Genomic DNA, 15,137 nt, shown 5'->3' on the forward strand with positions numbered 1-15,137 from the left:
AGTTGTTCATTATTTCTTTGAACGGCGTTTCTTGCACTCACTTTCTGTCTATAGTGAGGTCTGATGTTGAACTGTGCAAATGTCTGCGATCCCACTGTAGCTTCTGATTATTTGAGCTGGACATTTGAAGATGGTTAAACATAGAAATGTTTAGAAAAGTTTAGAAATGTTTACCTGCTGGGTTAAAAATCTGAACCAAGTCAGCTTGAGGATAATCTATTTCTATTCACAAGTAGTCGAAAACAGTTGATTGATTTAAGTTAAGTTTAAGGTGTTGCTATTAAAGTGGCCAGTGAGTGAATATAGTGTATATATTGGATAGAAAGTGATTTAGGATTCAGCCTTAATTGTGTTGGAAGTGTGTGTATTAAAAAAAATATTTCTTCATGAAGTTTATGTAGATTATTCACCTTATACATAGCAAAAAAAATTAAAAACTTTAACAGTAAAAAAAATAAGCGGTATATCAGTGACAGGAAGCGTTAGTGAGGGTAAGAAAAATAATTTTATTTTATTAATAAGAAAATAATAAATTGCATAATAAATATAAATATAATAAATTAATTTATTAATTAAATTAAAGAAAAAACAAACAAACATGGGAGCTCATCGTAAAATTACCGTATCTCCTCCATGTGGTTTCCTTTGCATGAATGCTTCAGATTCAGTTTTAAGATGTTAATTATTAATTTTTATTAGTCTTTATTCGTTTTTATTTTGATCAGCAGTAATCAACATGGACATGAATGAATTAACATTCCCTACTCTCTCTGAAAAGCTCATGACTATCTCTGTTCATTTCGATATCGTAGATTTTGAATCATTACCACATCTTTAATTCACACTCCTACTTGTCATATAGTTTTCTAATATTTAAAAAAGAATAAATATCTTGGGTGTTTTAATCTATTTTCCATTGACATTGCTGTAATGAATTTTGCATGTATTAAAGGATAGGGGGCAATATAACGGACAGAATTTGAATGGTAAGGCTACAGATGCTTCAGGCTAAATGCATTATTCATTTGCAGTGTCCTTGGCTGTCCATGAAAGTGTCATATATGTACCGTACAGCCCCTGCATAATTGACACAAGGCTTGCGCGTGCACCATTCAGTGTGGTCTGGCTTATTTTCCTATCCTGCTAATAGTGGCGTCAGTTCTATTAGTCGTCCCTACAGGGTTCCAGGTCTGTTCCAGGGTTCCGACAGGGTTCTCGCTGTCCTCGGTGCTTGTATTTATGATACCTGATGCCTGTGTGCTAGCGGGGTCTGTCGCTGTAACCTGAATTCTAGATCTGTCTATTTTTAGTGGGCTTGATATGATCCCCACAGGAGTGTCCATGTTGGAAAGGTAATTGTAATTCCCATTTTTTTCCCCCCTCTTTTTCTAAATCCCTGGCTCTCTGTGCTGGTTTTCATGTCTATGCGGTCTTTATAGACTGACTCCTCTGAGCTTTCCTTTACAGAATATTTCAGTAGCACACTCAGGTAGAAAGTACTTAATTACCCAGTGTTTCATTACTATACTTAAATATTATTTTGGTATATTTACACTTACTCTTTAAGACTAGACTGAAATGTGGTATTTGAGGATGAAAGCCCTGGAGTTTACATGTTCTCCCTGTCCTTAAAGGGGTTGGGGGGTTCCTCCAGGCTCTCTGGTTTCCTCTCTGATTGTTGTGTGTGCGAGTTTATGAATATACCCTGTGATGGCTTGGTACAAGGTCTCCTGCCTCTTGATAGACTCCAGGTTTCCTGCAAAACTGTGCAACAGAAGGGGCAGATGGATATAAGTTTTGCTAATTTGTTAACATAAATGGCTATAGCATTGTAAAAGCTATCCTGCCCCCCAAAATCCCCCCCCACACACACACATCCCCAGTGCCAGGTAGGTTAGACTAGCAGTGATTCCCGTGGCTAGCATAACTTGGCTAAGCTGCACACCAATTCTAGCTGATTTCTTTATTAGCATCAAGCTAAGAGAGCTTTTGAATGATGTTTTGTGGCTTTACTACTGTATGAAACGTTTTAGATGAGTCCTAAAAACAACTAAGTCAGTTAAAAACAAATGACAAGTATATTTTTTTATACTTGACAACATTTAAAATAGTTGCCTAGACACATTTCTTTGAGTATTATTCTTACACGTTTCACCTAAGTAGAATTTCTCAGTCATGTTTAGGAATTATCTCAGCTTGCTCCATCAGTCAGTCTTGAAGGGTCAAAACCTGTGCTGCTAAATGAAGACAAAAGAAACGAATGAAGAGGAACGATAAGAATATGTGGAGGAAAGGCAGCTGATGGGTGTCAGGACGTGAGAAGGTAAAATGTCACATAGATAGAGGTTAGAGATCATTAGAGGAGGAGGAAGAGAGATAATTAGAGAGAAGGAGAATGCTATAGCAAAAAGAGAAATGAAGTCAGTAGGTGGCCTTGTACCCGGTTTTATTGTTAATTGAACTTTTGATGCAGTCCCTCAGCGCACATCTCTTAGCCTCCTCAGGCCCTGGGTGAAATTCTTTTGCAGCAATGACTCAAAGTTTATGACTTATTCACTAATTTCCAGTTTTATGAGTCCGGAGAGAGAGAGAGAGAGAGAGAGAGAGAGAGAGAGAGATGGCACTGATTTCATTTCTTGACCTTGTTGTTTTGCTTGTTAGATTTAATTCACTGAACAGTTATTCACACTTAAAGGAAAGGTCCATCCTAAAGCACATTACGTGTGCTTATATCGAAGTATTTGTGATCTGCTTATCGATTCTGCTGCTAATTATTTGGCTGACATTGTATTTTCCTTTATTATTATTGTATGAAGTCAGCAGTTTTGTGCTGCACCGAGGTCACAGGAGGACAATTTTTTTTACAACCTTCTCCAACTGTAAAAGATGTTGTTAGTGTCTTCTTTTCTTATCGTCACGTTAGTCATATCAATGAGATATACAGAATGCAGTGCAGCTATTTGACGCAGTTGCGCAAATTTACCCCGGCTAGTTACATAACCAGCTTGGGTGGGATGAGATTTGGCATGAGAGGTGAGAGAGCTGGACAGACTAAAGGACTAAAGCACTGCTGCATTGCTGTCTTTAGGTAGAGAAGAAGCGATGGGCTAAATTTCACTACTGACACCACAATCAGCATCGTGGGTAATATTGGAAACTATTGGTTAAGTACGGTGAGAATAGATTTCACTAAATAGAACTAAAAGTCAGAATAAATTTCAGACACCGTTAAGATCACGTTATTTACAAAGACATTTGTTTGTGGTTTCCGTCGAGATTCAGCGATTCTGGGCTCAGAATCTTGGTTGACAGGAGTGGAATCTGATAGGCTCTTCTGCTCTTGTAGCTCGTCCACCTCAAGGTTTGATGTATTGTGTGTTCTGAGATGCTTTTCTGCTCACCAGAGTCTAAAGAGTGATTATTTGAGTTACTGTAGCTGTTTTGTTTTAACATTTTGAGTAAAATCTAGAGACTGTTGACTCCACAGCAACAATCATGATACAGTCAGGCCATCTTTGAAATGCCGTTGCGTCGGTCAGCTTTGTGCACGGGTCATCATTCGTGAACTTTCGAAGACTTCGGCAGGAAGGAATTAGTGATACTCAGAAATCACGCTTGACCTGTTAGTTCCTCAAGAGCTCTTATAATGTTTCCATCCTGAAACATGGTTCTGGGTTCAAAAAATCATGTCAGTATTACAGGGACTATATGTGGTGTTGACCTTTGTTAAAGAAATACATAAAAGTATGTGATATTTTCTTCCAGTCACACTTTTGCCATCAGAAGTATCCCCAGTGACTTTTATACTGTTATAATTTATGTTAATTGCCGTAATCATTGGTTACCAAGATATGATTTTTTAGCATAAACCCAACAGCTGCGTATAAAAATTAGAAGACAGAACAGTGCTTTCTTTTCAAATCAGCCTTTCTTTTCTTTCCAACCCCGAACTAGCACAGTCCAGTCTCCAGGAAGCAGGGATTGTCATGGGGATTGGTGCGTTGTAGTTGTCGCCATGACAACGGAGCGCCTGATTGTCGCTGTGAATCACGAATCTCTCCTCCTTTTCCATCCCTCCCTCTCTCTCTCTCTCTCTCTCTCTCTGCTCTGTCCTTGTTAGATGATGTGCAAAGTCATTTAGCCCACCTCTGAGTCTCTTTTCTCCTCTTTCGTCACAGCTACCACGAACTTTGACCTCTGAAATCACTGCAGTAGTGAATCAGGTCCCCTTAGGAGCATGGGGCTTTGAAGGTGGCTGGAAAACCGATGACGTAAGAGAAAGTTGAGGGAAAGTATTATGAGGATGTTAGTCGATACATCACCGAGAGATTGTCCAGAAGATTAATATGTGTTTCAGTCTGTAAGCAGTAAAGCCACTGTTGTTTCCCCATGCCTTCCACTTAAGTATTGAAATTACAGCTTATGAGAATCATTAAGCATGAGAAATCTGCATGAGTCGCTGTTTCAGTCGTTATACACACAGACTGTTTGTTCCCTTGCTCTGTGGGAGTGGAGTGAATCCGCTTAAGGGAACGAGTTCATTCATCCTAATCCAAATCCATGAGTTTGGATCGGTCTCCTCTTTACTGGTTTTTTTTTTTTAAACCTCACTCCACTTCTGCTGAAGTTCAGATTTCAGTGGATTTTAAAATGTGAAGGCTATATACACTGATCAGCCATAACATTAAAACCACCCGACTATTATTGTGTAGTTCTTTCTTGTCTGTGCCAGCTCTGAGGCATGGACTCCACACCAGAAGATCTCTGAAGGTGTGCTGTGGTATATGGAAGTGGATCCTTTAAGTTGCGAGGTCGCAACTCCATGGAATGGATTTGTTTGCCCAGCACATCCCACAGATGCTTGATTGGATTGAGATCTGGAGAGTTTGGAGGAAACACCTTGTCATGTTCCTCAAACCATTCCTGAACATTTGTTGCAGTGAAGCAGGGAGCATTATTTTACTGTCATTAGGGAATACTGTTGGTCTGCAACAATGTTGAGGTCGGTGGTACGTGTCAAAGTAACATCCACATGAATGCCAGGACACAAGGTTTCCCAACTGGATATTGTCCAGAGCATCACACTGCCACCACTGACTTGTCTTCTTCTATTGCTCTGTGATCCAGTTCTGATGCTCATTGTAGATGCTCTCAGTGGTGTACTGGGATCAGCATGGTCACTCTGACTGGTCTGCAGATATGTCGCCTCGACTGTGAAGCTCTGTGTGTTCTGACTCCTTTCTATCAGAGCCATTGTTAATGTGTTCAGCAGTTTGTGCTTCAGTAGCTCTTCTGTAGGATCGGACCAGCATTCGCTCTCTATATGCATCAGTCAGCGAGCCTTGGGAGCCCATGACTGCGTCACCGGTTCACCGGTTGTCCTTCCATGGTCCACTTTTGTTCTGTACTAACCGCTGCACACTGCAGACTTCAGTTCTGCAAGCACTGACCACTGGACATGTGCACTTCCATGCATGAGTCATGAGTTAAAGTTGAACATTGTTTTCTGATATCAGTTTGATGTTGTTATGGTTATTATTATTGCCATTTTATGGAAGTACAAAATATTTCAGTCTTTACCCTTGCTGAAATACTCTCACATTTGCTTACTGGCCACTTTAATAGGGACTCATAGGTACACTTTAATAGGTACACGTTGGTTCTCATTTATAAATGCGTGTCGAAACAGGTTAAGAGTTTCGTGGCTTTATTACTGCAAGATGGCGTATTTCAGAAATGTCTGATCTCCTAGGATTTTCACACACATCTGGAGTTGAAAGCATCCAAACAAAAAGCATCCAAACTCCACGTTGATGAAAGAGGTTAGAGAATAATCACAGGTTCGACTGATTTGAGCTGACAGGAAGTCTGTGGTAACTCACACTATATGTACAGTATGCGATGAGCAGAAAAGCATCTCAAAATGTGCGACACGCTGACCTTCGAGGCAGATCGGGTTCCTTTCTTGTCAGCCGAAAGAACAGGAAGCTACAACACTCACCATGATGTTCTATGTTCTACACAAATTTGTTGTAATAGGAGAGGTTATTCTGCAGAAAATGTCAAGCTTTGGATACTAAATAATTCACACTAATTTACATTTTAGACATATCTCCAACTTTTGCACTCTGGATCGCTAGGATGTGTGTGTGTGTGTGTGTGTGTGTACGCATGTGTCCTCATTGGCATTCGATGAGAGTTGCTCTAGCTCACTGGGATGCGTTAGTTAGGATGTCCTTTTCTCTGCTGTCTGAGATCATCATGCAGTGTGTCGCACAATAACACACTCGTCTCACACCCGTCACACACTTCCCTACAGGTCAACCTCTTGAAAGAGCAGCACAGTTTGGAGGACACTGCACAAGTGCTCACACAGCAGTTTAAAGAGGAGTGACGTGTGTTGCTCGAGCTCAATTCCTGTAACTGACTGGTTTTACAGCTGTCAAAAAAAAATCTGTAAGTATTTTAACTTATAGGCTTTATATATAAGGTTATATATGGGTAATGAAGGTGGAAATTTTGATCGCATTTTGTCAGACACCATAATAGAGCTGCTCTATAGTCTTTAAGACAAAAAGCTCATCGTCATGGAACTTCACCAGATTCAGATTTCTTTTGCAAAACCACTATTAGTTAAATTTCATATGTGATCTTAGAGATTTAAAACTGTGGCATACAACTGCAGATTATATTATTTATTTGTTTATTATTAGTAGTATTTTTTTTTACACTTTTAAAAATTTTATTTATTTATTTATTTATTTATTTATTTATTTATTTATTTATTCATTCATTCATTCATTCATTCATTCATTCATTCATTTATTTATTTATTAGTAGTAGTATTTGTTTTACATTTTTAAAAATTATATTTATTTATTTATTTATTATTAGTCATATTTTTTTACATTTTTAAAAATTGTATTTATTTATTTATTCATTTATTTATTTATTTATTTATTAGTAGTATTTTTTGGGCATTTTTAAAAATTGTATTTATTTATTTATTTATTGTTAGTTGTACTTTTTTTTTACATTTTTAAAAATTGTATTTATTTATTTATGTATTTATTTGCATGTTTGTTTATTCATTTATTTACTTATTTCTTGCTTTGAAATTTTAAGTGGAATTATCTGGCAATTGGCACCTTTATTTTTTTTTTAAATTTCATAGTGGACCAAAATGTGGATGCATTCTGCAAGTATATGAAAACATTATGCCATAAATACAGCTCAGTCTTCAGATTTGAAGAAAGCATGGGGTTTAGCCAAGCTTTTACAGATGTATCAAGGCAAATATCGCATAAGTAATCGGACAGTTATAACTGTTAAGATTTCGGGAATAAAAAGCAGTTCATTCATTTGTTAGTTTGTTCATTCATTCATTCGTTCATTCATTCATTCATTCATCTTCTACGTTGTGATCAGAGTCACAGTAAATCGGTAGCAAAGAAACACTAACCTTGAGGCATAGACACACCCTGAATAATAGCCAGTCCATCTTAGAGCACTGAACACACACATTCACACACTCCTCCACACCTAGGGGCATTTATCACAGCCTGTCCAGCTCCTGGCATGTTTATGGAAGGTACAAGGAAACCAGAGAACCCAGAGGAAACCCAAATCTGGCAATGCTGTAGATGTAAATGCAAAATATATAAATATCTCAACACACTATTTATTAAAATATTAAAAAAGAATGAACGATTCCTTCACATTAAATGGATTTGACCTCTTAATTTTGTCCTGAAGGTTTTAAAAAAAGCTTGTTAGCAGAGTTCATGTGGATATGGTGCAGTATCTTTGCTGTTCTTTGACCTTTTCTGGACTGAGAGTACAGCATCACCACCCCGAGAGCAAAGGAAAAACGTCTCTGTATTTATTTTATTTTTTTACGTTGAAATTGCTGTCACCTTCACGCCAATAAACACTGCAGCTTTCTTCTGTCTATCTTTTCGCAAATCATATGCCTGGTTTTCTGGTACAGGATCTGCGTTATTCTATTGCAATCCTGTTAGAAAACACTGCCGGTCTCAGAGTGACGGTGTAATGGATGTACTGCCCTCTAGTGACATGATGCTGCCATTACAGTTCAGACCTAAGACATGGCCAGAGTAGAGAAATCCTCAAGTCTGAGTTCTCTATTAGATTAGATTAGATTCAACTTTATTGTCATTGTGCAGAGTACCTGTACAGAGCCAGTTAGCATCCAACCACAATAATAATCAATAAATTACAATAAGGATATACAGTTATGGGGGTGATATGTACAGGAGAATGGATGCCTTATGTACAGGTGTAGTGGGAAATATGTATGTATTACTAAGTGAAAAGATTTTGAAATCAGTCTACACAGCTTTGAGGTCTTTTATCCTTTGGCTTTTATTAATAAAGCATGCTATAGTCTGAGTGTTATATAATAACAGCCTCAGAACACCCTTTATGTAATCATAGAGTTTACATTATATGTAGTTAGAAATGTTCTGAAATACTCTCCAGTAAACTTCCAGTGAAGAGATTTCATTCAAAGACGCCTCAATATATACAGCCGAATCGACTCGGGAAGCAAGTTCTCATTTGGAAAACCAGCTTCATCCAAATCAGTCTCATCACCTGAGCTTAAAAATCACTTTTAAACTCAAGGGATCTCCGTTCACACGTTCATGAGCGACGGAAAGATCTCAGCCGCATTTCTTTGATTAATGTCTTGTATTCGGTTGTTTAAACTTTCATCGTGTGTTCAGCGTGTGTAAGAGCTCTTCCTGTGACGGCGTAGACATTAATCAAGATGAGTTGATTAGACTCAGGATCTGTTTCATGATGGCATGTAGCTATGAAAAACACATCATTTTACACCTAACCAGGTTTTAAGGTTTTAATCACTTTACCTACGTAAAAACAGTGTAAATAGCAGAAATATATATTACATATATTATAGAGTTTACACATATATATTATTTATTTATATATTATTTTATTTTTATATATACTATATATTATATTTTATTTTATATTTACATTTTTTATTTCTATTTTAATTTTATATTTTTATATTATATTTACTGTTTATATTTATATTATATATACATATTTATATACATATATCTCTATTTATCTATATACACATACACTATATTGCCAAAAGTATTCGCTCACCCATCCAAATAATCAGAATCAGGTGTTCCAATCACTTCCATGGCCACAGGTGTATAAAATCAAGCACCTAGGCATGCAGACTGTTTTTACAAACATTTGTGAAAGAATGGGTCGCTCTCAGGAGCTCAGTGAATTCCAGCGTGGAACTGTGATAGGATGCCACCTGTGCAACAAATCCAGTCGTGAAATTTCCTCACTCCTAAATATTCCACAGTCAACTGTCAGCTGTATTATAAGAACGTGGAAGTGTTTGGGAACGACAGCAACTCAGCCACGAAGTGGTAGGCCACGTAAACTGACGGAGCGGGGTCAGCGGATGCTGAGGCGCATAGTGCGAAGAGGTCGCCAACTTTCTGCAGAGTCAATCGCTACAGACCTCCAAACTTCATGTGGCCTTCAGATTAGCTCAAGAACAGTGCGCAGAGAGCTTCATGGAATGGGTTTCCATGGCCGAGCAGCTGCATCCAAGCCATACATCACCAAGTGCAATGCAAAGCGTCGGATGCAGTGGTGTAAAGCACGCCGTCACTGGACTCTAGAGCAGTGGAGACGCGTTCTCTGGAGTGACGAATCGCGCTTCTCCATCTGGCAATCTGATGGACGAGTCTGGGTTTGGCGGTTGCCAGGAGAACGGTACTTGTCTGACTGCACTGTGCCAAGTGTAAAGTTTGGTGGAGGGGGGATTATGGTGTGGGGTTGTTTTTCAGGAGCTGGGCTTGGCCCCTTAGTTCCAGTGAAAGGAACTCTGAATGCTTCAGCATACCAAGACATTTTGGACAATTCCATGCTCCCAACTTTGTGGGAACAGTTTGGAGCTGGCCCCTTCCTCTTCCAACATGACTGTGCACCAGTGCACAAAGCAAGGTCCATAAAGACATGGATGACAGAGTCTGGTGTGGATGAACTTGACTGGCCTGCACAGAGTCCTGACCTCAACCCGATAGAACACCTTTGGGATGAATTAGAGCGGAGACTGAGAGCCAGGCCTTCTCGTCCAACATCAGTGTGTGACCTCACAAATGCGCTTCTGGAAGAATGGTCAAAAATTCCCATAAACACACTCCTAAACCTTGTGGACAGCCTTCCCAGAAGAGTTGAAGCTGTTATAGCTGCAAAGGGTGGACCGACGTCATATTGAACCCTATGGATTAGGAATGGGATGTCACTTAAGTTCATATGCGAGTCAAGGCAGGTGAGCGAATACTTTTGGCAATATAGTGTATATTTGCTTATGCATATCCGATAACTATTGGTTTTTCACAGTTATTTTGTCTTTAATTTTTACATTTAATTTTCCCCATTTTTCTCTATATATTTTTAACTATATTCCTTTATTTTTCATGTCCACACACTTTAATTTTTACTCCTTCCTTTCTTCAAATGCATTTCACTACACGTCATACTGTGTATGATTTCGTATGTGATGAATAAAATTTGAATTTGAGAAATATGTAAATAAATAAACAGCCTGGTCATTCTAGCGGTCAATTTTTTAAGACAATCTGATGAGATTTCACCCCCATGCTTCCTGGAGCATCTCCCACAAGATGGAATTGCTGATGGAGTCTTCCTTCATAGCTAAAATATGCAAGTGATCCCAAACTTTTGAGCGTTAGTGTGTATGTGTGTGTATATAGATGTTACATCATGTACATGTTAATTATTTCCCTATGTACTAGCCTGACAAACATTCTGATGTAAACAGTACTCCTAGGATTTTTTTTTTATTTTTGCAATCAACGCGAAATCAAGGAAACTCCATTATATTTGGAGAAGCTTTCACGTTTTCTAAATTCCCACAGATTTTTCTCAGATTTGGGCCGAGATGCATCATGTGACATCAAAACACACGTTCAGCCAAAACCCTCTTCCATTCAGATTAAGATTCTTGAGCTTGCAGTTCTGTCAATTCAAGCAGGTTTCCAGAAAGGTTGCAGGTTGCATCACAAACGAGGCATTTTTGACTGCAAAGCATAAAATTAAAAAACAACAACAACAACAACAACAACAACAGCCATGCTGTGGCATGAATCTCTGTAATCAACACATTGAAAGATGAAAAATTCTCTATTAAAAGAAAAATGATTCAGCTGTCAGTCAGATGTGATGTCAGACTCCATGCTGCTTGTGTGCTGCTTAGACACTCCAGCTTCTCAGATTTTAGTCAGATTTAGTGTTTAGAGCTTATTGTGCTTTGGCATGTTAAAAAAAACCTAAATGTTTTCAGCTTACGGCTACCAGAGGGAGCTGAAATGATAAGAAAAGAAGGTATGAGAAATGAGAAGAGTGTGTGTGTGTGAGAGAGAGAGAGAGAGAGAGAACGAGAGAGAGAGAGCAAGCTGAACAAGCACCAAGGTGAGACACTGCACTGCTAGCTCGTAAAGGCTTTTGTTCTGTGTGTGTGTGTGTGTGTGTGAAAGAGAGAGAGAGAGAAGGTATGAGAAGAAAAGAAAAGAACGTATGAGAAATGAGAAGAGTGTGTGTGTGTGTGAGAGAGAGAGAGAGAGAGAGAGAGAGCATGTAGAACGAGGACCAAGGTGAGACACTGTACTGCTAGCTCATAAAAGCTTTTGTTCTATATGTGTGTGTGTGTGTGTGTGAAGAAAACTGTGCATGGGAAGGGTGTGAAGCTCAGACGTGAAAAGCTGTGACGTTCTTAGGATCTCACACAGTGCACAAGTGACAGAGCATTACTAATAAATGAGCCTCATCTCAGTTTCTTCTCTCTTTAAATCTAACACACAGACACACACACACATCATCTGTCAAGTGTGTTTGCGAGATATCACTGTGAACAGTGTCATTCTGACACTAATAACTCGCTTTATCGCCGCACATATAGTTATATACGTAAATGCATTTAATATTCAATACACAGTCAGTGCAGAAGAATAGCGTTACATTGAAGAGAGACGGGATAATCAATCACTGCTGATTAAAAAAAACACAAAACATTGTCACATTATACACAAAATCGTTCAGTTCTTCTTATAAAAAGAATGTTTTAATTTATAGATAGTAGAAGAGAGCAGAAGGTAAATGGTCAGTTCTATAAGTTGATGTGTTGGAAGCAGGGAAAATGGGCAAGTGTAAGGTTCTATGATACACTATATTGCCAAAAGTATTCGCTCACCTGCCTTGACTCACATATGAACTTAAGTGACATCCCATTCCTAATCCATAGGGTTCAATATGACGTCGGTCCACCCTTTGCAGCTATAACAGCTTCAACTCTTCTGGGAAGGCTGTCCACAAGGTTTAGGAGTGTGTTTATGGGAATTTTTGACCATTCTTCCAGAAGCGCATTTGTGAGGTCACACACTGATGTTGGACGAGAAGGCCTGGCTCTCAGTCTCCGCTCTAATTCATCCCAAAGGTGTTCTATCGGGTTGAGGTCAGGTTGAGGCCAGTCAAGTTCATCCACACCAGACTCTGTCATCCATGTCTTTATGGACCTTGCTTTGTGCACTGGTGCACAGTCATGTTGGAAGAGGAAGGGGCCAGCTCCAAACTGTTCCCACAAAGTTGGGAGCATGGAATTGTCCAAAATGTCTTGGTATGCTGAAGCATTCAGAGTTCCTTTCACTGGAACTAAGGGGCCAAGCCCAGCTCCTGAAAAACAACCACACACCATAATCCCCCCTCCACCAAACTTTACACTTGGCACAATGCAGTCAGACAAGTACCGTTCTCCTGGCAACCACCAAACCCAGACCCGTCCATCAGATTGCCAGATGGAGAAGCGTGATTCGTCACTCCAGAGAACGTGTCTCCACTGCTCTAGAGTCCAGTGGCGGCGTGCTTTACACCACTGCATCCGATGCTTTGCATTGCACTTGGTGATGTATGGCTTGGATGCAGCTGCTCGGCCATGGAAACCCATTCCATGAAGCTCTCTGCGCACTGTTCTTGAGCTAATCTGAAGGCCACATGAAGTTTGGAGGTCTGTAGTGATTGACTCTGCAGAAAGTTGGCGACCTCTTCGCACTATGCGCCTCAGCATCCGCTGGCCCCTCTCCGTCAGTTTACGTGGCCTACCACTTCGTGGCTGAGTTGCTGTCGTTCCCAAACACTTCCACGTTCTTATAATACAGCTGACAGTTGACTGTGGAATATTTAGGAGCGAGGAAATTTCACGACTGGATTTGTTGCACAGGTGGCATCCTATCACAGTTCCACGCTGGAATTCACTGAGCTCCTGAGAGCGACCCATTCTTTCACAAATGTTTGTAAAAACAGTCTGCATGCCTAGGTGCTTGATTTTATCCACCTGTGGCCATGGAAGTGATTGGAACACCTGATTCTGATTATTTGGATGGGTGAGCGAATACTTTTGGCAATATAGTGTATCTAGAAGACTGAGGCAGAGCATATCCAAAACAGCAGGTCTTGTAAGGTGTTCCTGGGATAATATAAGATGAAATAAGATCAGATAAGATAAGATCTCAGTCTGACCCGGAGTGACAGGATCATGGCACCTGAGTTCATTTGGTTTTTAGTGACTTTATATACCAATATACATAGCATTTAAGAAACCCTCAACCCTTACCAACAAAAATCCCTAGAGTAGCGCTCATTAATTCAGATAAGAATTAAGAAAAAGAAAAAAGAAAAAATCAATAATACGGCATTATTTAAAAGGGTCAACTTACTCATTATTTAAAAGGGTCAAGCGATCCTCTTAATGAGTACTTAATCTTTTCAGGGTAGAGACAAGACATCATTTCTCTAATCCATTGAATATGTGTGGGGTTTCCACTTTAATAATACGTGCTAACAAAGAAGAGAAGACAAGGATTTTTGCACACTGAGGCTGACTCCTCTGGAGCAACAGCGAATAATGCCATTGACTAGTGATTGATTTGCTTCAGAGGTGAATGCTAGCCCGATCTCAAAGATAGCACAAAATGGTGCTGTGTTTGAGGCAATGGTGTACTTTGAGATGTTGTGTCCCTGTGAGGTCATTTATGTGGACGAGAGCAGACAGCGCTTTACTCTTCACCCTCTTCACTCTCCAACCTTTCTTTGCTAAAGCATCAAAATCCTATGGCTAAAGTAACTGACAAGACAAATTCTAAAATATTTTCCGGGATATTTCACGTCTGAATAATGCATTAGCAGACTGCGTAGGTGTATGCGAATGATCAGCAAGCTAACAGATTAAAAGCTACTTTTACACTCGTCGATTTAATGCTTAAAAATGTAGCAGCGCTTTTTACTTTGGCTGGATGCTTCCACTTTAATTAAGATTATCTATATTTTGATTGAACTAGAATTTCTCACCCCCCCCTGCTGAAATGTCACACAAATTAGTGTGTATCTTAACTTTAGCCTTCATGATAATCATTCCCTATGATCACTTTAATGGCTGTTATAACTGAAGCGGATTCTATTTCCAAAGCGCTCGGAGGCAAACTGAATGATGGGAAACGTTTTCTACGTTCTATAAATGTTCTATAACCCCAGGCTTGGATACCCTCCCACGCTCTTTCCCTTCCCACCTACACAAAGAGACACAATAAAACATATTGTTGTGTTTGAAGAGTCTAATTTATGCTCTGCTACACATCTGTCATCACTGGCATTAGAACCAGACGTCTAGGATAAACATCAGGCCATGAGGCTATGACGGTTCTTCCAAAAAAGGCCAAAGAATAACAAACATGGGCTTTTGTCGAACGTATCAGTATCCATGATCTATCTAGGCAGTGAAAATGGACAGTGATGAAGAAAATTGACGGTAGATTTAGTAGGGATTTTGTGCGTCTAGGTAGCAAGTTTTTCGACTCGTGCTCTTGTACACACACGGGAAGACACAGTGATGGCGGAAAGTGTACACTGGAAATGGATTGAAGACAAACTTCCAAGACATTTGGAAATCATGGTGCCAGCTGGTGAAAGTCTGGGAGGGTTGTATATACTGGTGGTGTTTATTCTCTTTCCAGTGTCTTACTGGCTGTTCGGAGGGGGTGAGTGTG

At 39.5% G+C, this 15,137-nt stretch overlaps 1 protein-coding gene across 4 annotated transcripts in view; it reads left to right on the forward strand.

Moving 5' to 3' along the window:
* LOC131349041 (Kv channel-interacting protein 2-like) overlaps window positions 1–15,137 on the forward strand; it is a 199,092-nt gene that overhangs the window by 131,002 nt on the left and 52,953 nt on the right. Inside the window, exon 1 of one of the 4 annotated variants that reach the window (XM_058384356.1) lies at window positions 14,811–15,128. The exons of the other annotated variants lie outside the window; for them this stretch is intronic. Coding sequence (XP_058240339.1) covers window positions 14,981–15,128 — 148 coding nt within the window. The 5' untranslated portion in view covers window positions 14,811–14,980. Of the gene's footprint in view, window positions 1–14,810; window positions 15,129–15,137 lie in introns of those variants that run through there. 4 annotated transcript variants of the gene reach the window in all.

This window comes from Hemibagrus wyckioides, linkage group LG29, assembly GCF_019097595.1.
Source record: "Hemibagrus wyckioides isolate EC202008001 linkage group LG29, SWU_Hwy_1.0, whole genome shotgun sequence".
Classification (NCBI taxonomy): domain Eukaryota; kingdom Metazoa; phylum Chordata; class Actinopteri; order Siluriformes; family Bagridae; genus Hemibagrus; species Hemibagrus wyckioides.